Below are 27,997 nucleotides of genomic sequence, written 5' to 3' on the forward strand. Positions count from 1 at the left end.
TTCATTCACTTTTCTTTAAAAAAATAAAAAGTACCAACTTTGACTTTTCTGTTTTAAAACACCTGTACCAACACAATGTACCATACTTGAATAAAACAACAGAACAAAATAACCAATGAGATGGTGTCCTATTAAAACAGAATACAGAACTTCCAAACTGTCATACGCCACCATTCAATCAATCACTATATTTTCAACAATAGTTAGGTCACTCTCTGAGTAAGGGGCATACTTACAGCTAGCCTAAATGTATTCCCTTAAAATGACATCATGGTTTTACTGTACTCTATGTGCTTTTATAGCCACTATTAAGCAGTCCAAATCACATGCATACATACTACAAAATATACTTTACCATTTGCAAATTCATACATTAGCCGACTTAATGAAATCGTACTCTAACTTTATACAACCCTCGGTTAGCATGTCATCAGCACATGCTACCTTAATAGTGCTTGTTCAAATAGTTACGTTAGAAGCATTTGATATTATAATTGTGCACATGATGGGTTATATGTATGTATGATGTTGTTGTTGCTATAAGCTCTGTACAGAAGCAGTAGCATAATGTTTTTTGACACTTTGTGCTTTAAAATCCTTTTCCACCGTATCAATAGTATGCGTACCTACAGGGTAAGCATAAACATGCCATACAAACACATATGATACACCTTGATCAATACAGCTGCATTAACACACCGTTTTGCTGTTGCATATTGTCACATTGAGTGAATATAAGTATTTTAAATACATTTTGAATCATGTGAAGAAATATAGAGAAAACAACAACTGAGTTGAACAATTCACACAATAAATCACAACAACATTGATAGATATGGTCTCACCATTGTTCGTCTTTTGTTTGAATGAATAAGTCCTTTTTAAAAAGTCTGGATTATTCATGAGTACCTTTACTACTTTATTACCATGGTAACCCACTTATTCATTTGTTTATCCTATGTACAGAACAAAACCTTTTCAAGTTTCCCTCATGAACAAACACACTTCCTGATATCCCTAAATCACACAATGATCCACCATCTTCAAATAAATAGGAATTTGATTTAAAAATTAAAAAAAGTTGACATGTAAATCAAATAAAAAATGTTTTAGAAACTAAAACAAGCAGTTCCATTAAGATTTCAGCTGTCTAAACTGCCTGACTTGAGGCTACTTATTTCACAATAGTATGTAAGTACACATATCTATCATATCTCTGATTTATCATGATATTCTGAATGAAATGTTGCACTAGGAAAGGAGAACAGATTATATAAAAAGTGACATTACATTGTGGGGAAACATTCTACTCATACCTTTATAAGTGTCTTATAGAACAAAATTATGGCACAAAAACTCATTCGTTTTCAATCACAAGGCACTGACAAAGTGTCACTGGCCAGTCAGCTTGTCACCAGCCTTGTAAAATGAACTGAATTTGTAATGACTGGTTATAAATGTTTATAAATGTACTATTTTATAGTCTGAGGAAGTAATTATGATGGTGACGAATAATGTAGAAATATTGGCCTTCCTTCCCACATTGATAGCAGTCGTTGATAATGTAGCTAACCTACAATCTTCAGTGATGTGATGTGCACCATGATACAGAGTGAGAAGCAACATCAAAGTGGACGGACGCCAATAATTTGAAATCGGACGGTGATTTCATCGTTCAGATACTGATTTGATAGCACCCCGAGTACGTACATTGTAATTTAAGGGCCCCATGAATTGATGTAGAGTTAAGATTATAGCTAATTCAGTCAGATATCGCTGGGCTGTGGGCACACCCAAACTACACTGAGGGGGTAGTGGGCAGAAACCCTGAATTGGTGATGATGGGCAGTAGGGTTGAAGGTTGAAGTTCAGAGCCCTGAGGTGGTGTTCCTGTCATCAGGACTGCTGGGTAAAGTTGAGGCTAGTAGTGAGGCTAATGGCTGGGGTTGAGGGTGAAGCTAGGAGTTAGGCTAATGGTTAGCATTGAGTGTGAGGTCAGGAGTTAGGCTAATGGCTGGGGTTGAGGGTGAGGCTAGGAGTCAGGCTAATGGCTGGGGTTGAGGGTGAGGCTAGGAGTTAGGCTAATGGCTGGGGTTGAGGGTGAGGCTAGGAGTTAGGCTAATGGCTGGGGTTGAGTGTGAGGTCAGGAGTTAGGCTAATGGCTGGGGTTGAGGGTGAGGCTATTAGTCAGGCTAATGGCTGGGGTTGAGGGTGAGGCTAGGAATTAGGCTAATGGCTGGGGTTGAGTGTGAGGCTAGGAGTTAGGCTAATGGCTGGGGTTGAGTGTGAGGTCAGGAGTTAGGCTAATGGCTGGGGTTGAGGGTGAGACTATTAGTTAGGCTAATGGCTGGGGTTGAGGGTGAGGCTAGGAGTTAGGCTAATGGCTGGGGTTGATGGTGAGGCTAGGAATTAGGCTAATGGCTGGGGTTGATGGTGAGGCTAGGAATTAGGCTAATGGCTGGGGTTGAGTGTGAGGTCAGGAGTTAGGCTAATGGCTGGGGTTGAGGGTGAGGCTAGGAGTTAGGCTAATGGCTGGGGTTGATGGTGAGGCTAGGAATTAGGCTAATGGCTGGGGTTGAGGGTGAGACTATTAGTTAGGCTAATGGCTGGGGTTGAGGGTGAGGCTAGGAGTTAGGCTAATGGCTGGGGTTGATGGTGAGGCTAGGAATTAGGCTAATGGCTGGGGTTGAGGGTGAGGCTAGGAGTTAGGCTAATGGCTGGGGTTGAGGGTGAGGCTAGGAGTTAGGCTAATGGCTGGGGTTGATGGTGAGGCTAGGAATTAGGCTAATGGCTGGGGTTGAGGGTGAGACTATTAGTTAGGCTAACTGCTGGGGTTGAGGGTGAGGCCCCAGAGGCTCAGATTTAGGCCCCGCACTGTAGCTTTACTACCCAGTTAGAGACGGGAACTCTCCCTGTTCAACCCCAGGCCCAGCTCACCTACACTCTCATAATCTGGCTCCTGAACCTGGTTCCTCAGCCCCAAGTCCTCTCCATTACCAGTCTTAGTGAGGCAGACGTTCTCGTAGCCCGGGTCGATGCTCTCTGCAGGGGACTCTTGGAGGTCCCCAGGGGGTCCCTGTGGGTCTGACTCCCCCTCTCCGAGCTGGGGGTAGATGTCCCTGACAGTAGCGTAGAGATCACTGGAGGACGACTCAGGGACCAGACCTTTGATCTCAGCGATGCTGCTGTAGTCACTCTCCTTCTCCTCCACGTCTAGGTGTGTCTTCCTCACTGTGGAGTACATGTCTGACAGCTGGAGAGAAAGAGGGATGAGAGTGAGAGAGCAAGAGGAAGATAGAGAGAGAAAGAAAGAGAGAGAGAGAGAACGAAAGAGCGAGAGAGAGAAAGAAAGAGCGAGAGAGAGAGAACGAAAGAGCGAGAGAGAGAGAGAGAGAACGAAAGAGCGAGAGAAAGAAAGAGCGAGAGAGAAAGAGTGTGAGAGAGAGAGAGAGAGAGAGAGAGAGAGAGAGAAAGAAAGAAATAAAGAGCAAGAGAAAGAGAGAAAGAAAGAGCGAGAGGAGAGAATGCAGTCAGAGTGAGCATCGAAGGCCTATTTGATTTATGTATCCTTTATTCAACCAGGGAAGTCACAGTTAGACTGACATCTCTTTTTCAAGTGATTCCTATATAAGCATCATCAGGACAATAGGGGAATGATTTCAGTGGAAGGCCACAACCCTACCTCGTTCTCCAACAGCACATGGTTGTGAAGCCCCGGTGAGGGAGAGTGCAACTAGAAGAGAAAACAACACAAACAAGTCCACGCATTACAATATAACAGAACCATGTGTGTTGTGCATACTCCCACCTGAGCTAAGCAGGTGTATGATATGGAATCAGTCCTTTATGAACAACATTACGGATGAATCAGTTAATACACAATGAGAATTTTAGCGATGTTATTGTGTATAGCTGCTATATACAGTTCCTTATGATTGATGGGGTCATTAATCAACAACACATCGCTGACAGACATCAAAAACACCTTTCTAGGGTGTCAATATCAGAGCTGATACAGTAGCGAGCTGGCTACTACTTCACGCCTCCTATATGTTGGATGTACTGAGGAATAAGCCTGGTTTAAAATCCATTGTTCACTTGGTCAAGGACATATAAGATGTAAATCTTGAGTTAGACAACCCAAGGTTAACCAATGACTTTACATGGGGACTGTTGAGGATGATGGTGGGATAACTTGAATGTAGAACCAGAAAGGGTTGACCACTACCATCTATATTCAGTACCATCTATCTTCAGCATCATCTATCTTCAGCATCCTCTATATTCAGCATCATCTATATTCAGCATCATCTCTCCATCATTATTCAGAATGTAGAACCAGAAAGGGTTGACCACTACCATCTATATTCAGTACCATCTATATTCAGCATCATCTATCTTCAGCATCATCTATCTTCAGCATCCTCTATATTCAGCATCATCTCTCCATCTATATTCAGCATCTCTCCATCATTATTCAGCATCGTCCCTCCATCAATATTCAGCATCTCCCCATCAATATTCAGCAACTCTCCATCAATTTTCAGCATCGCCTCTCCCATCTATATTCAGCATCTCTCCATCAATATTCAGCATCATCTCTCCATCTATATTCAGCATCTCTCCATCAATATTCAGCATCATCTCTCCATCAATATTCAGCATCATCTCTCCATCTATCTTCAGCATCCTCTATATTCAGCATCATCTATATTCAGCATCATCTCTCCATCTATCTTCAGCATCATCTATCTTCAGCATCCTCTATATTCAGCATCATCTCTCCATCTATCTTCAGCATCATCTATCTTCAGCATCCTCTATATTCAGCATCATCTATCTTCAGCATCATCTATCTTCAGCATCCTCTATATTCAGCATCATCTCTCCATCTATATTCAGCATCTCTCCATCATTATTCAGCATCGTCCCTCCATCAATATTCAGCATCTCTCCATCAATATTCAGCATCGTCCCTCCATCTATATTCAGCATCTCTCCATCAATATTCAGCATCATCTCTCCATCAATATTCAGCATCTCTCCATCAATATTCAGCATCATCTCTCCATCTATATACAGCATCATCTCTCCATCTATATTCAGCATCTCTCCTTCATGTCTCTCAGAGAGCATTGAATTCATATTCTTACTTTATGGACACACATTCTCCTTGATTAGTAAACCAATTCATTTGATTGCCTTGGAGCCCAGTGGTGTGGAATCACGAAGAAAGGTCTTGACCCCGTCATCAACAAGCCTCCATGTGTCTCTCATAATGTTAGTCTGCTCTAATTCCTGAATTCCCTGAAGTCTTTGTCCATATGTAGCTGAACAAATTAAAGTGCCAGTCCAGTTAAGTAAGTTGTTTCATGACTACAACCAGGAGTTGCTCCTGACTACATGACTTAACCAGGAGAAAACAGGTTCCTAGACATACCAGCCAAGTCACTTGTCATGGCCACATTAAGGCTGAAAGGTCAGGTCACTTCCATGGTCAGGAAAAACTATGAAAAGTATGCATGTTAAGGCATTCCTTCACTCAGTTAAGATCTTATAGATAAGAATGTACACTATATATACACACACAAAAATTGTCCGTCCGCAGTTGCAACACAGTTCCAAACTGTCTCTGGAAGGAACGTCAGCACAAGAACGGTTCGTTGGGAGCTTCATGAAATAGGTTTCCATGGCCCAGCAGCCACACTCACAAGCCTAAGACCACCATGCGCAATGCCAAACATCGGCTGGAGTGGTGTAAAGCTCGCCGACATTGGACTCGAGCTGTGGAAACGCGTTCTCTGGAGTGATGAATCACACTTCACCATCTGGCAGTCTGATGGACGAATCTGGGTTGAGCAGATGCCAGGAGTACGCTACCTGCCCCAATGCATAGTGCCAACTGTAAAGTTTGGTGGAGGAGGAAAAATGGTCTGGGGCTGTTTTTCATGGTTTGGGCTAGGCCCCTTAGTTCCAAATCTTAACGCTATAGCATACAATGACATTCTAGACAATTCTGTGATTCCAACTTTGTAGCAACAGTTTGGGGCAGGCCCTTTCCTGCTTCAGCGTGACAATGCCTCCTTGTACAATGCGAGGTCCATACAGAAATGGTTTATCGAGATGGGTGTGGAAGAACTTGACTGGCCTGCACAGAGCCCTGACCTCAACCCCATCGAACACCTTTGGAATGAATTGGAACGCCGACTACGAGCCAGGTCTAATCGCCCAACATCAGTGCCCGACCACACTAATGCTCGTGGCTGAATGGACGCAAGTCCCCGCAGCAATGTTCAAACATCTAGTGGAAAGCCTTCCCAGCAAAGGGGGGACCAACTGTATATTAATGCCCATGATTTTGGAATGAGATGTTTGACAAGCAGGTGTCCACACACCTTTGGTCATTTGGTGTATCAAGGCAGTTTGGGGTATGGACTGACAGACAGGACATCTACTATGAGGCTGATGATGGAGGACTGAAGTCTAACATGCCAACGCATCAGTCAGCAAGAGAATATGTGGTTTGGTTTCACATGGGTACACAAACACACACACACATACAGGCAAACACACACACACACATGCGCGCCCCCCCCCCCACAGGCAAACACACACACACACGTACAGGCAAACATGCACACACACACACATCCCCCCACAGGCAAACACACACACACACACACACAGGCAAACACACACACATATAGGCAAACACACACACATATAGGCAAACACACACACATATAGGCAAACACACACACACTAAAATAAAGCTTTTTCCCTTTGGCGACCGACAACTTGACTGTTGACATGCTGAATATCACAGTTTATCTAAGAAAATGGTGTACATCACACTAGTGATGGGCAAGGTCAATTACATTTTGTCAGTGTAGAGCAGAAGCTTGTAAGGTCATGGGCAACACAAAGTCATATTATTCCAGACAACAGAACAGAGTCATTTCTGTTTATTATGGCTCAATAGGTGTGTTACAGAGCAGGAGAGGATATTGTATGTGTCATATATGTGTGTGTGTGTGTGTGTGTGTGTGTGTGTGTGTGTGTGTGTGTGTGTGTGTGTGTGTGTGTGATCTGAGGGTCTACCTAAGGAAGAACCTTTCAGACATAAACACGCAGATGTCCTCCTGTCTACACACACACACACTTGAGTGTCATCCGTCATCTGCCTGGTCTGTCAGACAGAGGAGAGCCTGCCCACAATCAATCTCCTTCCCTCTCCTCCGCTCATCTCTTCTCCCCCTCTCTTCTCTTCTCTGTAACACCATAACAAAAGACACCCACATCCTCTCCTCCACTCTGATCTGCATACATTACCATACACATTACGGTCTGACAAGACAAATCACCAGCCAACCCCAGTCACACCGATGCACCGCCACCGAGAATAAAGAATGTTCTGGGTTAACCTTAAATCAGCTCCAGAGTGTGTGCAAAGGTGTATGTGTCCATACGATTCCATCCGTGCGTGTGTAATATAGAGGTTGTAAAAATAAAATTGGGGGTAGAGACACGTAGAGGAGAATTAATGATGACTTCAAATTCCAACACGGGGAGACGCAATAGGAACATGCTTTGGGGGTGCAGGTGGCCCAGCACAGCCCTGCGGTTGGTTCAATATTTCATCATATAGCAGGTAGCCAGAGGGTCAAGCTGGGCTAGGCGTCACCTGCTGTCCAATGATACACATGTATTACTGATTAGCTAATTGGCTGGAGCTTCAGAGACAAAAGAAGGTTGCTAGGAGAAAAGCCACAAAGGAGGGGCTAGACAGACAAGGCTGTGTGTGTGTGTATGGGGGGGGGTTGTAGTTTGTGTGTATGTGTCTGTGTACGTGTGCACGTGTGTGTGTGTGCGTGCGTGGGGGGGGGTTGTAGTTTGTGTGTATGTGTCTGTGTACGTGCGCACGTGTGTGTGTGTGTGCGTGTGTGGGGGGGGTGTAGTTTGTGTATCTGTGTACGTGTGCGTGTGTGTGGGGGTGTAGTTTGTATCTGTGTGCGTGTGTGTGTGGGGGGGGGGGGTGTAGTTTGTGTATCTGTGTACGTGTGTGTGTGTGTGGGGGGGGGGGTTGTAGTTTGTGTATCTGTGTGTGTGTGTGTGTGTGTGTGGGGGGGGGGGGGGGTTTGTAGTTTGTGTATCTGTGTACGCGTGTGTGTGTGGGGGGGGGGGTTGTAGTTTGTGTATATGTGTACATGTACGTGTGTGTGTGTTGGGGGGTTGTAGTTTGTGTATCTGTGTACGTGTGTGTGGGGGGGGTGGTGTAGTTTGTGTATCTGTGTACGTGTACGTGTGTGTGGGGGTGGTGTAGTTTGTGTATTTGTGTACATGTACGTGTGTGTGGGGGGTTGTAGTTTGTGTATCTGTGTACGTGTACGTGTGTGTGTGGGGGGTGTAGTTTGTGTATTTGTGTACATGTACGTGTGTGTGGGGGGGTGTAGTTTGTGTATTTGTGTAGATGTACGTGTGTGTGGGGGGGTGTAGTTTGTGTATTTGTGTACATGTACGTGTGTGTGGGGGGGTGTAGTTTGTGTATTTGTGTACATGTACGTGTGGGGGTGTAGTTTGTGTATTTGTGTACATGTACGTGTGTGGGGGGGGGTGTGTAGTTTGTGTACATGTACGTGTGTGTGGGGGGGTGTAGTTTGTGTATTTGTGTACATGTACGTGTGTGTGTGGGGGGGTGTAGTTTGTGTATCTGTGTACATGTACCTGTGGGGGGGGTGTAGTTTGTGTATTTGTGTACATGTACGTGTGGGGGGGGGTGTAGTTTGTGTATTTGTGTACATGTACGTGTGTGTGGGGGGGTGTAGTTTGTGTATTTGTGTACATGTACGTGTGTGGGGGGGTGGTGTAGTTTGTGTATTTGTGTACATGTACGTGTGTGTGTGGGGGGGTGTAGTTTGTGTATTTGTGTACATGTACGTGTGTGTGGGGGGTGTAGTTTGTGTATTTGTGTACATGTACGTGTGTGTGGGGGGGTGTAGTTTGTGTATTTGTGTACATGTACGTGTGTGTGGGGGGGTGTAGTTTGTGTATTTGTGTACATGTACGTGTGTGTGTGGGGGGTGTAGTTTGTGTATTGGTGTACATGTACGTGTGTGTGTGTGGGGGTGTAGTTTGTGTATTTGTGTGCGTGTGTGTGTGTGGGGGGTGGTGTAGTTTGTGTATTTGTGTACATGTACGTGTGTGTGTGGGGGGTGTAGTTGGTGTAGTTGTGTACATGTACGTGTGTGTGGGGGGTGTAGTTTGTGTATTTGTGTACATGTACGTGTGTGTGTGGGGGGTGTAGTTGGTGTAGTTGTGTACATGTACGTGTGTGTGGGGGGGTGTAGTTTGTGTATTTGTGTACATGTACCTGTGTGTGGGGGGGTGTAGTTTGTGTATTGGTGTACATGTACGTGTGTGTGTGGGGGGGTGTAGTTTGTGTATTTGTGTACATGTACGTGTGGGGGGTGTAGTTTGTGTATTTGTGTACATGTACGTGTGTGTGGGGGGTGTAGTTTGTGTATTTGTGTACATGTACGTGTGGGGGGTGTAGTTTGTGTATTTGTGTACATGTACGTGTGTGTGGGGGGGTGTAGTTTGTGTATTTGTGTACATGTACGTGTGTGTGGGGGGGTGTAGTTTGTGTATTTGTGTACATGTACGTGTGTGTGTGGGGGGGTGTAGTTTGTGTATCTGTGTACATGTACCTGTGGGGGGTGTGTAGTTTGTGTATCTGTGTACATGTACATGTGTGTGTGGGGGGTGTAGTTTGTGTATTTGTGTACATGTACGTGTGGGGGGGTGTAGTTTGTGTATTTGTGTACATGTACGTGTGTGTGGGGGGGTGTAGTTTGTGTATTTGTGTACATGTACGTGTGTGGGGGGTGGTGTAGTTTGTGTATTTGTGTACATGTACGTGTGTGTGTGGGGGGGTGTAGTTTGTGTATTTGTGTACATGTACGTGTGTGTGGGGGGTGTAGTTTGTGTATTTGTGTACATGTACGTGTGTGTGGGGGGGTGTAGTTTGTGTATTTGTGTACATGTACGTGTGGGGGTGTAGTTTGTGTATTTGTGTACATGTACGTGTGTGTGGGGGGTGTAGTTTGTGTATTTGTGTACATGTACGTGTGTGTGGGGGGGTGTAGTTTGTGTATTTGTGTACATGTACGTGTGTGTGTGGGGGGGGTGTAGTTTGTGTATCTGTGTACATGTACCTGTGGGGGGGGGTGTAGTTTGTGTATTTGTGTACATACATGTACGTGTGTGTGGGGGGTGTAGTTTGTGTATTTGTGTACATGTACGTGTGTGGGGGGTGGTGTAGTTTGTGTATTTGTGTACATGTACGTGTGTGTGTGGGGGTGTAGTTTGTGTATTTGTGTACATGTACGTGTGTGTGGGGGGGTGTAGTTTGTGTATTTGTGTACATGTACGTGTGTGTGTGGGGGTGTAGTTTGTGTATTTGTGTACATGTACGTGTGTGTGTGGGGGGTGTAGTTTGTGTATTTGTGTACATGTACGTGTGTGTGGGGGGGGGGTAGTTTGTGTATTTGTGTGCGTGTGTGTGGGGGGGTGGTGTAGTTTGTGTATTTGTGTACATGTACGTGTGTGTGTGGGGGGGTGTAGTTTGTGTATCTGTGTACATGTACGTGTGTGTGGGGTGGGTGTAGTTTGTGTATTTGTGTACATGTACGTGTGTGTGGGGGGTGTAGTTTGTGTATTTGTGTACATGTACGTGTATGTGTGGGGGGTGTAGTTTGTGTATTTGTGTACATGTACGTGTGTGTGTGGGGGGGTGTAGTTTGTGTATTTGTGTACATGTACGTGTGTGTGTGGGGGGGTGTAGTTTGTGTATTTGTGTACATGTACGTGTGTGTGGGGGGGGGGTGTAGTTTGTGTATTTGTGTGCGTGTGTGTGGGGGGTGGTGTAGTTTGTGTATTTGTGTACATGTACGTGTGTGTGTGGGGGGTGTAGTTTGTGTATCTGTGTACATGTACGTGTGTGTGGGGTGGGTGTAGTTTGTGTATTTGTGTACATGTACGTGTGTGTGGGGGGTGTAGTTTGTGTATTTGTGTACATGTACGTGTGTGTGGGGGGGGGTGTAGTTTTGTATTTGTGTACATGTACGTGTGTGTGGGGGGGGGTGTAGTTTGTGTATTTGTGTACATGTACGTGTGTGTGTGGGGGTGTAGTTTGTGTATTTGTGTACATGTACGTGTGTGTGGGGGTGTAGTTTGTGTATTTGTGTACATGTACGTGTGTGTGGGGGGGTGTAGTTTGTGTATTTGTGTACATGTGTGTGTGTGTGTGCACTTTGTTTTATTACAGGTGACAGGTTCAGTACACATCACTGCATTCTTTACCAGAAGGTAGGTTGGCCCTCTTTGAAGTCTCGTAGGTTGATTCATCGCTGTCTGTTTATTTATAAAGCTCTCACTAAAACTCCCGGCGTACCTAACTTCATTAATAACCTTTAGATCTCTCTCATCGGGTGCAGGAAGTTTGCCAGGGCAAAGAATGCAAATCACTATCTAGTGAATCAATGCATATAGTATTGTGAGGAATACTTAGCGCTGTCGTCCTACTGTCCGTTTACTCAATTTCTCACTTACACACATAGGCGTACACAAACACAGACAGAAACACAGACAACCCTCCTCACCTCTCCGTTGTGAAGTGCTGCCCCCATTACCACCACCCCTCCTGCGTCCATCATGGTAGGCTGGTTGTCGTTCTCATCCAGCACCTTGTCAGGTACAGGCGGGGGTCTGTCCTCCTCCTCGGGCTCCTCTGTGGGGCTCACAGCAGCAGTGATGGTGGCTGAGCGCCTTGCCTCCAGGTCTGCACTGTAACGGCTCTTCTTGTTCAGATCCACCGAGGCGTACTCCACTCCCGCACACAGGGGCCCCCGCTCTGGGGTGCTGCAGGGGCTGAGGTGGTCATTGTGGAGGGCTGGACGGTGGTGGGAAGGGGGTAGGGGGTTGTGGAGGTGGTGAGGGTCGTCATCGGGGCTGAAGGGGGACGTAGTACCGTGTCCGTTGGGTATACCTACAGCCAGGCTCCCTGGATGGTCCTTCAGCTCTTTGACCGTCTCGTAGAGGGAGTCTTCAACGCTCACGTCACGGGACGCCGTTAAGATGCCGCCTCTCTCCTTCACCACCTAGTTAGTTGATTGAGACAGTTGTCAGTACATTAGGACTAGTCTTCCTGGGTGTACACTCCAACACAAAATGGACAACACAATCCAGTACAGCTATACAATAACATCAAGAGGACTCATTCCAATAAGTAGCTGTATAAGTACACAGGAACAACAACAATATGAATCCCTAATACCTCGTAGGTGCCGTCTCCAGAGACGGGTAGAGGGGGTTCGCTGGAGGATCCCATCCCCTCCAGGGCGCTGTTGGGTGGGATGCTGGGAAGCTCGCGGTCCTGGGGACACTTGGAGCTCCGCAGCTCTGACTGGCTGGACAGCATCTCCTCAGAGGGCTGGGGACTCCTGTCCTGGGTGTCTGTCAACACTGGGAGAGGATGGATCAATCCAATTAAATCAAAAGAAAATTAAAGATGAGTTGGGTCAAGTTTAATTGAATTGGACACAACAAAGGGGATAGTGGGTGGGTGGTTATGCCGGGTTAACAGAGAGAGTTTGAGAACCAGGTACTGCAATGAGGCCTCTTGTCTTAGACCACTGCTTCCCCTCGGGAGCCCCGCATCACTGCAGTACCTGCTTGGAATCCAGGCTGCATCACATCCGGCCGTAGATTAGATAGCCACAGGTGTGGAAGCCAAATGAATAATCAAGCAAATGTGTGGATGTAATGTATTCTGAATGACAATTCCACTCTCTGAAACGACGAGAAGCAAATGACACGTGCAGAAGAAGTCATCGTGCGCGTATTACCTGTATCACTGGTTAGTGGGCCGTTGTGTGAACTGCTCACCACGAGCTCAGTCCCTGGGCTGTCCACAGACTGACTTCCGGTAAACGTCTCTCTCTCAGACACCTGTACAATAGAGACAAGGACGAGGTTAGGATGGGTCTATGAGGCACAATATAGACACAGATCTGGGATCAGTTTACCCTAAATCCCTATGTGGTCCTGTGTGACTCAGTCAGTACACATACAACAAACATATGCGCTCACTGTATTAGAAGTCACTTTGGATAAAAACATCTGCTAGGTGGAGCCAAATACATTACAAACACATGAAATCAGTGTCCTTCTACTCCTCAATCTGAGAGGCTGAGAGCAAATCTTATATATATACACTTTAATTCATATTAACACCATGACATCGTGGGGGAAGAAACGGGCATTGAGCTAGCAGACACTGCAGGCCTTTGTTTGTTGTTTTTCAGACACCTTCACTGATAGAAAACCAAGGGACAGTGAGATATATAGCTATATAGCACCTCCTATTGGCTGTGTCTGGTAATGACTGTTGCTAGGCTGAATCTGATGTAATTCCTACAGTCATAGGAGTTAGCTGCGCAGCACTTAGCCTGTCGAGGACAAAGACAACGAGCTTATTTAACCTAATAATGAGACCAGTAATCATGGTGTCGAGTAGAAGACAAAGCCCCTATTTAAATTGTCACTCTGTGGCAGACACACCACTGTTTAAGTGAAGTCCTCTTCAATATTTTCACAGGCGAGGCGCAACATTACTGCGCAAAGGTTACTCACCAGATATCCAGTCTATCAGATAAAAACGTTTCCATGTCCCTGGAATTGTGAGCAGAGTGTGTGTGTGTGTGTGTGTGTGTCAGCATGTGATTGGAATGAAAGGAGGATGTCAGTTTCTCTAAAAGAGAGATATTTATCTCACTTAACCAGCCCTTGTAAGTGTAATGTGTTCTTTACTATAGCTAATGCCCATCATGGTCCTCATCTTCATGGAATAGCTGGGGATAGTGTAATAATTCATAATATGCACTCAGAATCCCATTGAAATAAACGGTTTACTATGAGATTCACTGGTGAAAGAAAAGGTCAATTAAATATTGTGACTCTGAAAATAGTGATTCTTCTCTGAGAACATGAAAGTCCATATAAAGATACTGCAGACCGTAGTGGAAGACTTCCTACCCATCTGGTGTTGTTTCCAGACCACAGTACACAGTCTGTGTGTGTTGGCGTGAGAGAGTGTGTCGGAGTAAATATTTTGACTGCATTCATCACATTAAACTAATACTCCTTCCCCACTCTGGAATTCATGTCTCGCTTCTGTCTATTCCTTCCTGGATAATGTTGACCTCTGAACTCTTAACATGGGTCATCATCCCTCCTGTTCTACACCACACTCAGACAAAGGAGTGGCTACATCTTCCTCTCCCTCTCTCCTCCCTCCCTCTCCGGTCATTATGGATGCTAATGTAACTGCCTCATGCTCAACACCCCCTGACACCCAGAGAGAGACACTCCCTCGCATGCACACAGGGACATGCACAAACACATACACAAACAGCTTCACAACTCACAGCTGTTCTCTCCAAGAGTCTAACCCAGTGAGATACCAACTCACAGCTGTTCTCTCCTCTCCAAGAGTCTAACCCAGCAAGACACCAACTCACAGCTGTTCTCTCCAAGAGTCTAACCCAGCGAGACACCAACTCACAGCTGTTCTCTCCTCTCCAAGAGTCTAAACCAGCGAGACACCAACTCACAGCTGTTCTCTCCTCTCCAAGAGTCTAACCCAGTGAGATACCAACTCACAGCTGTTCTCTCCAAGAGTCTAACCCAGCGAGACACCAACTCACAGCTGTTCTCTCCTCTCCAAGAGTCTAACCCAGCGAGACACCAACTCACAGCTGTTCTCTCCAAGAGTCTAACCCAGCGAGACACCAACTCACAGCTGTTCTCTCCAAGAGTCTAACCCAGCGAGACACCAACTCACAGCTGTTCTCTCCTCTCCAAGAGTCTAACCCAGCGAGACACCAACTCACAGCTGTTCTCTCCTCTCCAAGAGTCTAACCCAGCGAGACACCAACTCACAGCTGTTCTCTCCTCTCCAAGAGTCTAACCCAGCGAGACACCAACTCACAGCTGTTCTCTCCTCTCCAAGAGTCTAACCCAGCGAGACACCAACTCACAGCTGTTCTCTCCAAGAGTCTAACCCAGCGAGACACCAACTCACAGCTGTTCTCTCCTCTCCAAGAGTCTAACCCAGCGAGACACCAACTCACAGCTGTTCTCTCCAAGAGTCTAACCCAGCGAGACACCAACTCACAGCTGTTCTCTCCTCTCCAAGAGTCTAACCCAGCGAGACACCAACTCACAGCTGTTCTCTCCTCTCCAAGAGTCTAACCCAGCGAGACACCAACTCACAGCTGTTCTCTCCTCTCCAAGAGTCTAACCCAGCAAGACACCAACTCACAGCTGTTCTCTCCTCTCCAAGAGTCTAACCCAGCGAGACACCAACTCACAGCTGTTCTCTCCTCTCCAAGAGTCTAATCCAGTGAGATACCAACTCACAGCTGTTCTCTCCTCTCCAAGAGTCTAACCCAGCGAGACACCAACTCACAGCTGTTCTCTCCTCTCCAAGAGTCTAACCCAGCGAGACACCAACTCACAGCTGTTCTCTCCTCTCCAAGAGTCTAACCCAGCGAGACACCAACTCACAGCTGTTCTCTCCTCTCCAAGAGTCTAACCCAGCGAGACACCAACTCACAGCTGTTCTCTCCTCTCCAAGAGTCTAACCCAGCGAGACACCAACTCACAGCTGTTCTCTCCTCTCCAAGAGTCTAACCCAGCGAGACACCAACTCACAGCTGTTCTCTCCTCTCCAAGAGTCTAACCCAGCGAGACACCAACTCACAGCTGTTCTCTCCTCTCCAAGAGTCTAACCCAGCGAGACACCAACTCACAGCTGTTCTCTCCTCTCCAAGAGTCTAACCCAGCGAGACACCAACTCACAGCTGTTCTCTCCTCTCCAAGAGTCTAACCCAGCGAGACACCAACTCACAGCTGTTCTCTCCTCTCCAAGAGTCTAACCCAGCGAGACACCAACTCACAGCTGTTCTCTCCTCTCCAAGAGTCTAACCCAGCGAGACACCAACTCACAGCTGTTCTCTCCTCTCCAAGAGTCTAACCCAGCGAGACACCAACTCAACCATTCTGCTAGACAAGTTGCCTCTGACATGTTCTCTCCTCTCCAAGAGTCTAACCCAGCGAGACACCAACTCAACCATTCTGCTAGACAAGTTGCCTCTGACATGTTCTCTCCCTTGTTTTCATTGACTAACCCTGTTTCCCACAAGGCCAACCCTCACTCACAGAAGTGCTGAGAGGAATGTCTTGACAGAAAATGAAAGGAGGAACTCTCAGATTTCTTTTCAGGGAGAAATATACACTTCAGCAGAATAACGTAGACTTGCCGTTTTAATTTAAGGAAGCGAGAGAACCCTTTAAAAGAGGGAGAAGAGGAAAGGGAAGAGGACGACTTCAGACAGACTCACTCCATTCATGAGGTTCTCATGGTCTCCTGGGCGGCCATTCGATTTATTTTGCCTGGAGAAGAAGAAGGAAGAAGATGATTAAAGCTTTGACTTTGTCTGTTTGGAGGTTATGTTTGGACTCTGAACTACAGTCTACAGAAGACTGTAATAATGCAGTGATTAATAAACTATATTACAGTACAGTATAACTACAGTGCCTTCAGTGTTCACACCCCTTGATTTACTCTATATTTTGTTGTGTTACAGACCGAATAAAACATAGATTCTTTTGTTTTGTTTTTGTCACCAATCTACACACAATACTCCAAAATGATTTTTAGAAACGGCTGCAAAAGTATTCACACACCTGAGTCAATACATGTTAGAATCACCTTTGGCAGTGATTACAGCTGTGAGTTTTTCTGGGTAAGTGTCTAAGAGCTTTCCACACCTGGATTGTGCAACATTTGCACATTATGCTTTAAAAAATTCTTCAACCTCTTTTACATTTTTGATCATTGCTTGACAGCCATTTTCAAGGATTGCGATAGATTGGCAAGACTAACAAGGCCACTCAGGAACATTCAATGTCGTCTTGGTAAGCAACTCCAGCGTATATTTGGCCTTGAGTTTCAGGTTATTGTCCTACTGAAATGTGCATTTGTCTCCCAGTGTCTGTTGGAAAGCAGACTGAACCAGGTTTTGTCTACGATTTGGCCTGTGCTTAGCTCCATTCCGCTGATCTTTTTCCTAAAAAAGTCCACAGTCCTTGTCAATGACAAGCACACCCATAATATGATGCAATCTCCACCATGTTTGAAAATATGAACAGTGGTAGTCAGTGATGTGTTGTATTGGATTTGACCCAAACATAACACTTTGTATTCAGGACCAAAATGTAATTGCTTTGCCACATTGGTTTGCAGTATTACGTATTGCAAACAGGATGCATGACTTTGAAGAGGTTTTATCTGTACAGGCTTCCTTCTTTTCACTCTGAAATGTATGTTAGTATTGTGACGTAACTACAATGTTGTTGATCCATCGCTTAGTAATCACATAACATTAAACTCTGTAGCTGTTTAAAAGTCATCGTTGGCCTCGTGTTGAAATCCCTGAGCCGTTTCCTTCCTCTCCAGTAACTGAGTTAGGAAGAAGGCCTGTATCTTTGTAGTGACTTGGTGTATTGATACACCATCCAAAGTGTAATTAATAAATTCCCTATGTCATGCTTTTTTATTTTTTATTTACCCATCTACCAATAGGTGCCTGGTCTTTGTGGTTGAATCTGTGTTTGAAATTAAGTGCTTGATTGAGGGACGTTACAGATAGTTGTGTGTTGGTTACAGAGATGAGGTAGTCATTCAAAAATCATGTTAAAAACAATTGCACACAGAGTGAGTCCATGCAACTTATGTGAATTTTTAAGCAAATGTTTATCTCCTGAACTTATTTAGGCTTTCCATAACAAAGGGTTGAAGATTTATTAACTCAATACATTTTAGCTTTTCATTTGTAATTAATTGCTACAAATTTCTGAAGAATTTATACTTTGACATAATGGGGTATTGTGTGTAGATCAGTGACACAAACTCTTTTAAATTCAGGTTGTAACACAACAAGATGTGGACAAAGTCAAGGGGCGTGATACTTTCTGAAGGCAAGTAAAACGACAGTATTCATGCATTTCATTGTATTGTGTCCCACTCACCCCTGGCAGCTGGCACACAGCTGCAGTAGCAGTGAGAGCAGCACGATAGCAGAGATGGCCATCAGGGTGACCACTAGGACCAGCGGCTCGCTGCCTAACGATGTCGACATGGCGACCCCTGACCCCGCGACCCCCGGCCCTAACAAGGCACTGAGCACCGGAGCCATGAAGCATCACACTCTGGCAGGGGACCTGCTAGCAAGAGGGCATCACACACAGGGGACCTGCTAGCAGGGGGGAGAAAACATCAACACAGTGGCAACAAAAGAATAGTGCACAAGGTCATTGAGATCTGACTGAGGTTCTTTCTCTTCATTCTATACCGACCATAACAGGTTCATTCGATACCGACCAGAACAGGTTCATTCTCTTCATTCTATACCGACCATAACAGGTTCATTCTCTTCATTCTATACCGACCATAACAGGTTCATTCTCTTCATTCTATACCGACCATAACAGGTTCATTCTATTCATTCTATACCGACCATAACAGGTTCATTCTCTTCATTCTATACCGACCATAACAGGTTCATTCTATACCGACCAGAACAGGTTCATTCTCTTCATTCTATACCGACCATAACATGTTCATTCTCTTCATTCTATACCGACCATAACAGGTTCATTCTCTTCATTCTATACCGACCATAACAGGTTCATTCTCTTCATTCTATACCGACCATAACAGGTTCATTCTCTTCATTCTATACCGACCAAAACAGGTTCATTCTATACCGACCATAACAGGTTCATTCTCTACCGACCATAACAGGTTCATTCTATACCGACCATAACAGGTTCATTCTCTTCATTCTATACCGACCATAACAGGTTCATTCTCTTCATTCTATACCGACCATAACAGGTTCATTCTCTTCATTCTATACCGACCATAACAGGTTCATTCTCTTCATTCTATACCGACCATAACAGGTTCATTCTCTTCATTCTATACCGACCATAACAGGTTCATTCTATATTCTCTTCATTCCGACCATAACAGGTTCATTCTCTTCATTCTATACCGACCATAACAGGTTCATTCTATTCATTCTATACCGACCATAACAGGTTCATTCTCTTCATTCTATACCGACCATAACAGGTTCATTCTCTTCATTCTATACCGACCATAACAGGTTCATTCTCTTCATTCTATACCGACCATAACAGGTTCATTCTATACCGACCATAACAGGTTCATTCTCTTCATTCTATACCGACCATAACAGGTTCATTCTCTTCATTCTATACCGACCATAACAGGTTCATTCTCTTCATTCTATACCGACCATAACAGGTTCATTCTATTCATTCTATACCGACCATAACAGGTTCATTCTCTTCATTCTATACCGACCATAACAGGTTCATTCTATTCATTCTATACCGACCATAACAGGTTCATTCTCTTCATTCTATACCGACCATAACAGGTTCATTCTCTTTATTCTATACCGACCATAACAGGTTCATTCTCTTCATTCTATACCGACCATAACAGGTTCATTCTCTTCATTCTATACCGACCATATTCTCTTCACAGGTTCATTCTCTTCATTCTATACCGACCATAACAGGTTCATTCTCTTCATTCTATACCGACCATAACAGGTTCATTCTCTTCATTCTATACCGACCATAACAGGTTCATTCTCTTCATTCTATACCGACCATAACAGGTTCATTCTATACCGACCATAACAGGTTCATTCTCTTCATTCTATACCGACCATAACAGGTTCATTCTATTCATTCTATACCATTCTATTCTACCGACCATAACAGGTTCATTCTCTTCATTCTATACCGACCATAACAGGTTCATTCTCTTCATTCTATACCGACCATAACAGGTTCATTCTCTTCATTCTATACCGACCAAAACAGGTTCATTCTATACCGACCATAACAGGTTCATTCTATACCGACCATAACAGGTTCATTCTCTTCATTCTATACCGAGCATAACAGGTTCATTCTCTTCATTCTATACCGACCATAACAGGTTCATTCTCTTCCTTCTATACCGACCATAACAGGTTCATTCTCATTCATTAACAGGTTCATTCTCTTCATTCTATACCGACCATAACAGGTTCATTCTATTCATTCTATACCGACCATAACAGGTTCATTCTCTTCATTCTATACCGACCATAACAGGTTCATTCTCTTCATTCTATACCGACCATAACAGGTTCATTCTCTTCATTCTATACCGACCATAACAGGTTCATTCTCTTCATTCTATACCGACCATAACATGTTCATTCTCTTCATTCTATACCGACCATAACAGGTTCATTCTCTTCATTCTATACCGACCATAACAGGTTCATTCTCTTCATTCTATACCGACCATAACAGGTTCATTCTATATTCTATACCGACCATAACAGGTTCATTCTCTTCATTCTATACTCTTCATTCTATACCGACCATGACAGGTTCATTCTCTTCATTCTATACCGACCATAACAGTTCTATTCATTCTATACCGACCATAACAGGTTCATTCTCTTCATTCTATACCGACCATAACAGGTTCATTCTATTCATTCTATACCGACCATAACAGGTTCATTCTCTTCATTCTATACCGACCATAACAGACCATAACAGGTTCATTCTCTTCATTCTATACCGACCATAACAGGTTCATTCTCTTCATTATATACCGACCATAACAGGTTCATTCTCTTCATTCTATACCAGGTTCATTCTCTTCATTCTATAACAGGTTCATTCTATTCATTCTATACCGACCATAACAGGTTCATTCTCTTCATTCTATACCGACCATAACAGGTTCATTCTATTCATTCTATACCGACCATAACAGGTTCATTCTATTCATTCTATACCGACCATAACAGGTTCATTCTCTTCATTCTATACCGACCATAACAGGTTCATTCTCTTCATTCTATACCGACCATAACAGGTTCATTCTCTTCATTCTATACCGACCATAACAGGTTCATTCTCTTCATTCTATACCGACCATAACATGTTCATTCTATTCATTCTATACCGACCATAACAGGTTCATTCTCTTCATACTATACCGACCATAACAGGTTCATTCTATTCATTCTATACCGACCATAACAGGTTCATTCTCTTCATTCTATACCGACCATAACAGGTTCATTCTCTTCATTCTATACCGACCATAACAGGTTCATTCTCTTCATTCTATACCGACCATAACAGGATAATTCTCTTCATTATATACCGACCATAACAGGTTCATTCTCTTCATTCTATACCGACCATAACAGGTTCATTCTCTTCATTCTATACCGACCATAACAGGTTCATTCTCTTCATTCTATACCGACCATAACAGGTTCATTCTCTTCATTCTATACCGACCATAACAGGTTCATTCTCTTCCTTCTATACCGACCATAACAGGTTCATTCTCTTCATTCTATACCGACCATAACAGGTTCATTCTCTTCATTCTATACCGACCATAACAGGTTCATTCTCTTCATTCTATACCGACCATAACAGGGTCATTCTATTCATTCTATACCGACCATAACAGGTTCATTCTCTTCATTCTATACCGACCATAACAGGTTCATTCTCTTCATTCTATACCGACCATAACAGGTTCATTCTCTTCATTCTATACCGACCATAACAGGTTCATTCTCTTCATTCTATACCGACCATAACAGGTTCATTCTCTTCATTCTATACCGACCATAACAGATTCATTCTCGTCATTCTATACCGACCATAACAGGTTCATTCTATACCGACCATAACAGGTTCATTCTCTTCATTCTCACTCTTCTTTTTTAAAAGTAATTTGCAATGCTCTTCCACGACTATATACATCTATATACTATAGTTACATTGAGTTATGTTGCCACTTTCCAAATCATAAAATCATCATCCTTGTGTCTTTTGCCTAATATATTTTTCGTTATGTGTAGAACCCAACTAAGACTGTAGTCATCGACGTTGGCTGATGGGGATCCTAATAAATCAAATAAAAAATGGAATCCAATAGAAGACATTTTAATATCATTACAGTGGATATTAATCCATCATATAGCGCTTCAATCTGTCACTGTTGTGCTCTTACAGATCTGCCTAGTTCTCATGCAGTTGTTGCAATGTAGTGCAATGTTTTAAAACAGCCACAAGGGGGCAAGCCAGTGCAGACACAGACTGCAATGCAGGCAATCAGGGTCATACTATGTGCTACAGACATGCTGCAGTCTCCTCTCTCAGAGAATACTACAGAACTTGCGTACTGCGCATGTAATAAGTAACCTCCCCACGTAAGCCATATTTGCCTGAATGCTATCCAAGAGGGTTAGGCTTAATTCAAATCAAATGTTATTCATCACATGCTTCGTAAAAGCTTACTTACGAGCCATTCCCAACAACGCAGAGATAAAGAAAATAGAAAAGTAAAACACATAATAATAAAAGCAATATAAATACACAATGAGTAACGATAATTTGTCTCTATACAGGGGTACCAGTACCGTATCCATGTGCATATAAGTAGGAATAAAGTGACAGATAATACACACCAGCTGCAGCGTATGTGATGAGTCAAAACAGTGTTACTGTACGCAGTACCCTCAGTAGCACCTTGCAGTCGAATGCAAAGCATTTGCCATACCAGGCAGTGATGCAGCCAGCCAGGATGTTCTCAATGGTGCAGCTGTAGAGCGTTTCCAGGGTCCATCCCAAATGTTTCAGCCTCCGGAGGGGGAAGAGGCGTTGTCATGCATTCTTCACCACTGTGTTGGTGTGTGTGGACCATGTTAATTCCTAAGTGATGTGGACACTGAGGAGCTTGACCCCTGAGGGGTCCCTGTGTTGAGGGTCAGCGTGGTGGGTATGTTGTTGCCTACCCTCCCCACCTGGGGGCAGCCCGTGAGGAATGGAACCCTTCTCCAGAATGATTTAAATAAGCCAGAGAGGTTGTGTGGCCCAGATGGCTGGCAGCCCTGAGGGGTCCCTGTGTTGAGGGTCAGCGTGGTGGGTATGTTGTTGCCTACCCTCCCCACCTGGGGGCAGCCCGTGAGGAATGGAACCCTTCTCCAGAATGATTTAAATAAGCCAGAGAGGTTGTGTGGCCCAGATGGCTGGCAGCCCTGAGGGGTCCCTGTGTTGAGGGTCAGCGTGGTGGGTATGTTGTTGCCTACCCTCCCCACCTGGGGGCAGCCCGTGAGGAATGGAACCCTTCTCCAGAATGATTTAAATAAGCCAGAGAGGTTGTGTGGCCCAGATGGCTGGCAGCCCCGAGTGTTGCTAAGGAATGGGCACTGCATCTCTCTCTCTATGTGTGTGTTTATGTGTGCATATATCTGTGTGTATGTACAGTACCAGTCGAAAGTTTGGACACACCTACCCTACTCACCTACTGGTATTTCTTAATTTTTACTATTTTCTACATTGTAGAATAATAGTGAAAACATCAAAACTATGAAATAACACAAATGGAATCATGTAGTAACCAAAAAAGGCTAGGGGGCACTATTTTGACGTCGGGAGGAAAAGTGTGCCCAAAGTAAACTGCCTGCTACTCAGGCCCAGAAGCTAGGATATGCATATTATTAGTTTTAAAAATCACTAGAAAAACAAAGTAGAAGTAGAAAACACTGAAGTTTCTAAAACTGTTTGAATGATGTCAGTGAGTATAACAGAACTTATTTGAATGCCAAGAGCGTGCAAAGCTGTCATTAAGGCAAATAAAAATATTTTGATTTGTTTAAAATATTATTGGTTACTACATGATTCCACATGTGTTATTTCATAGTTTTGATGTCTTCACTATTATTCTACAATTGTAAAAATTGGAGAGAAAAAAAATCCCTTGAATGAGTAGATGTCCAAACATTACACTGGTACTGTGTGCATGTACGTACAATCAGTAGCAGTGTAAAGTTTGGACACACACACACACACACACACACACACACACACACACACACACACACACACACACACACACACACACACACACACACACACACAATTTGTGTGGGGCAGGGAGAGAGAGGGAGGAAGAGAGAGAGGTAGAAAAGGAGGGTCTCTGAGACAGAAGAAAGAGGGTAGTTGATTGCTCTAACTAACCTTGACCTTCCCTTTTCAATCAGTCAAGCAGACAGCAGTAATAGAACAGAGAAGAAGAGCCAAACATACGTCCAAAGTGATGTGTAGGTTTACTAGGGCTGGTATTGCGATACTCGTTAGTATCGTGGCAATGAAACAAAACGCAAAGTGGAAAACAGCCCTAATGTTGGAAACAAACATCATTATGTTGTCATCCAGTCACATTTTTGTATTTTCCAAGCTATAGCGCACACTATTTGACATACAGTAGGTTTTTAAAGGACCAAAGAGTTTGGTGTGCTTCGTGTTTCCATTTTTGCCAAGGAAAAAATATTACTGGCATCGTCCCAACCCTAGTATTTATGTGGGTCTGAAAAGTCCTCTTGCCACTCTGCTCCTATGCAAATGCAGTTGTGGAGCATGGGAGCTAACATCAGGCCAGTATTGTGTAGCAGAAACAACACGCACACACAGAGAGTGTGTGGTGTGAAACTCTAGCCAGTAGCAGAGTGAAAACCAACCCCTGCTTCAATGTCAACATGTCATCATAGGACAAAAAAACACCCACCAAATGGTTATTAGAATGATCAGCACTCAGTTGTGAAGACTAAAGACCAGTGCTGAGAAGTGACACCAAGGGGCTACGTATGTAAACATACATACTATAAATAAACTAGTCTTGAAATGTCACTTTCAGTGCCAGAGTGAGAAATATACACTTTTATCACTCCTGTGAGTTACAGTGCAAGCAGAATGTAAACAGAACCTTACCTTGACACCTTGGTTACACAGGCTGTGGTTATTCACGAGCTCGTCCTTGCCTGCAGAGAGGAGAGAGGGGAGTTACTAGCTATGGAAAGTAGTGTGGTGGTGTAGAGTAGAGCACTGCAGAACGTACAGCAGGGTGGGGTATAATATCATGCATGGATGGCATACAGAAATGTATACAGTGACTGAGATGATAATGACTGTGTGACATCATCCCACTGGGATGTGATCGGTCTGTCCCTGATTCTCAACAGACAAGAGGAGAGGACACCTACTGGAGAGGGACAACACATAACAGTGGGCTGTAACTGTTCCATCTGTAACAGCTCACGGTGGCAACTGAGGCCTACCTCAAGTCTCCGCACTAAATGACTCACCCCACAACTTCTGAAAACACAAGCATGGCAAACATCAAGAATGGGCTTTGATAAAAATTCAGATGGGCTCTTGATTTTCTGGTTTGTCCAGAAAGCTGGTTTATGGGTCATGGGGAGTATCCAGTATGTTATGCCCTGCCTTCTCCAGTTCATTTTCCTTGGTGAACAAAATAATGCAGAGTTGTTTAGCAAGCAACTCATTGATCGTACTTTCTAGGTACGTCCCAAATGGCAACTTATTCCCTGCACAGTGGACTACTTTTGACCAGAGACCTATTGGCCCCATAGAGAAGAAATCTCTGAGTAACTGCCAGTCAAAACCGTGATGCATCATGGGTAAATTGGGACTGACTGATCTACAAATAATATTTAGTGGTTATTTATGATGCAAGGTGATCTGTAGATCAGTCCGTGTGTGTTATTGATCTTCGGGAATGAACCTGGGGCTTTTCCACCCAGACCCGATATGCATAAATAGAAAAGAATAATGTGGAGACCCATTCCGAACGGACCCAAGGACAACACGATCCCGTTCCGTATAGACCTGGTCGGATCCAGACCCAGTTCGATCCAAGTGAGGGAAGCAGCAGGAAATACATTTTCAAAGCTACTTTATTACCCAGAGCTGATGAAGCGCAAGAGGGAGAGGTGCTGCTCTAGCATGCGGGGGAGGGGCCGTACTGTGAGTGAGTGACATGGGGAGCAGGGAGGAGTGAGGGAGACGGCAACCAACGACTCGCTTCTATAGTAAACTAAAAGCTGCCATAGCTAGGTTATTTATCATGATTAGTAGTATCTGTCTTGGACTGCATGAAACCGGTAGAATTTTGTTAAGCTAGCTAACGTTAGCTAGCTAGGATAAATGAGGCTGCAGTGCATGTGCTTTCTCCTCCTACAGTTACACATAACTCCATTCAGAATACTAAGTAGCAGCCTGCTATCCTTCTCCTTTAACATTTAATTCTGTCATTTTAATTCCATCTTCCATTGATTATTTATCTCCTAACTTTTGCAACACACGGAGGCTCTATGACTGTAGCCTATCGCCACTTTGATGACTTATAACTGGCCAACAAAAAGCTACCCGCGCCACGCTCCACTCTCATGAAAAGCAAGAACATCAGCATAAATTATACAATTTCTATCTTCTATCTCTATACTGCAACAGTCGTGTTCAGATCTGTACCTTTCTGAACAAGTCAGTTAAAATGACAAATAACCAAGATTCTTAAAATTACAAATACCCGAGACCCGTGACAATCATATCAGATCCGACCCATACCCGTGACATTATTTAGAATTCTGGATGTGGACCCGCTACGGTCCGAGATGGAGATTCGGGTATCTCTAGTGTGTGCCTCTCTCTCTGTAGGCTTGTGAGAGACACACACAGCAGATAATTACAGACTGAATACCGTCATGTCACTATGGCAACTCTATATTCTCCCCCTCCCCTTCATGATTATTTATGGTTTATGGGCAACAATTATAGAAATGTTTTAATCATGTTTCCCTGAACAGCACTGAGTGAAGGGACACAGATGGAAGAATGATGATGACGAGGTTCGAGCTCCATCTGACCAAGAATAGTAACTCTCATCCCCTTCCCTAGTCCAAGAATAGTAACTCTCATCCCCTTCCCTAGTCCAAGAATAGTAACTCTCCTACCCTTCCCTAGTCCAAGAATAGTAACTCTCCTACCCTTCCCTAGTCCATGAATAGTAACTCTCCTACCCTTCCCTAGTCCAAGAATAGTAACTCTCATCCCCTTCCCTAGTCCAAGAATAGTAACTCTCATCCCCTTCCCTAGTCCAAGAATAGTAACTCTCATCCCCTTCCCTAGTCCAAGAATAGTAACTCTCATCCCCTTCCCTAGTCCAAGAATAGTAACTCTCCTCCCTTCCCTAGTCCCAGAATAGTAACTCTCATCCCCTTCTCTAGTCCAAGATTAGTAACTCTCATCCCCTTCCCTAGTCCAAGAATAGTAACTCTCATCCCCTTCCCTAGTCCAAGAATAGTAACTCTCATCCCATTCCCTAGTCCAAGAATAGTAACTCTCATCCCCTTCCCTAGTCCAAGAATAGTAACTCTCCTACCCTTCCCTAGTCCAAGAATAGTAACTCTCATCCCCTTCTCTAGTCTAAGATTAGTAACTCTCATCCCCTTCCCTAGTCCAAGAATAGTAACTCTCCTACCCTTCCCTAGTCCAAGAATAGTAACTCTCATCCCCTTCTCTAGTCCAAGAATAGTAACTCTCATCCCCATCCCTAGTCCAAAAATAGTAACTCTCCTCCCCTTCCCTAGTCCAAGAATAGTAACTCTCCTCCCTTCCCTAGTCCAAGAATAGTAACTCTCATCCCCTTCCCTAGTCCAAGAATAGTAACTCTCATCCCCATCCCTAGTCCAAGAATAGTAACTCTCATCCCCTTCCCTAGTCCAAGAATAGTAACTACCATCTCCTTCTCTAGTCCAAGAATAGTAACTCTCATCCCCTTCACTAGTCCAAGAATAGTAACTCTCATCCCCTTCACTAGTCCAAGAATAGTAACTCTCATCTCCTTCCCTAGTCCAAGAATAGTAACTCTCATCCCATTCCTAGT

The 27,997-nt window shown here is 44.2% G+C and overlaps 1 protein-coding gene across 2 annotated transcripts in view; it reads right to left on the reverse strand.

Annotated features, from left to right (window-relative positions):
- Window positions 1–27,997, reverse strand: part of LOC135551909 (phosphoprotein associated with glycosphingolipid-enriched microdomains 1-like) — a 90,055-nt gene continuing 62,058 nt past the window's right edge. The window contains exons 2-9 of one of the 2 annotated variants that reach the window (XM_064983192.1): window positions 25,024–25,073; window positions 18,154–18,377; window positions 16,464–16,515; window positions 12,906–13,008; window positions 12,335–12,522; window positions 11,661–12,158; window positions 3,683–3,733; window positions 1–3,253 (exon numbers count right to left, since the gene is read on the reverse strand). In XM_064983192.1, coding sequence (XP_064839264.1) covers window positions 2,894–3,253; window positions 3,683–3,733; window positions 11,661–12,158; window positions 12,335–12,522; window positions 12,906–13,008; window positions 16,464–16,515; window positions 18,154–18,320 — 1,419 coding nt within the window. In that variant the 5' untranslated portion in view covers window positions 18,321–18,377; window positions 25,024–25,073 and the 3' untranslated portion in view covers window positions 1–2,893. Of the gene's footprint in view, window positions 3,254–3,682; window positions 3,734–11,660; window positions 12,159–12,334; window positions 12,523–12,905; window positions 13,009–16,463; window positions 16,516–18,153; window positions 18,381–25,023; window positions 25,074–27,997 lie in introns of both variants that reach the window. The other variant, XM_064983193.1, reaches the window with a different exon arrangement.

Source organism: Oncorhynchus masou, chromosome 13, assembly GCF_036934945.1.
Source record: "Oncorhynchus masou masou isolate Uvic2021 chromosome 13, UVic_Omas_1.1, whole genome shotgun sequence".
In the NCBI taxonomy this organism is placed as follows: Eukaryota; Metazoa; Chordata; class Actinopteri; order Salmoniformes; family Salmonidae; genus Oncorhynchus; species Oncorhynchus masou.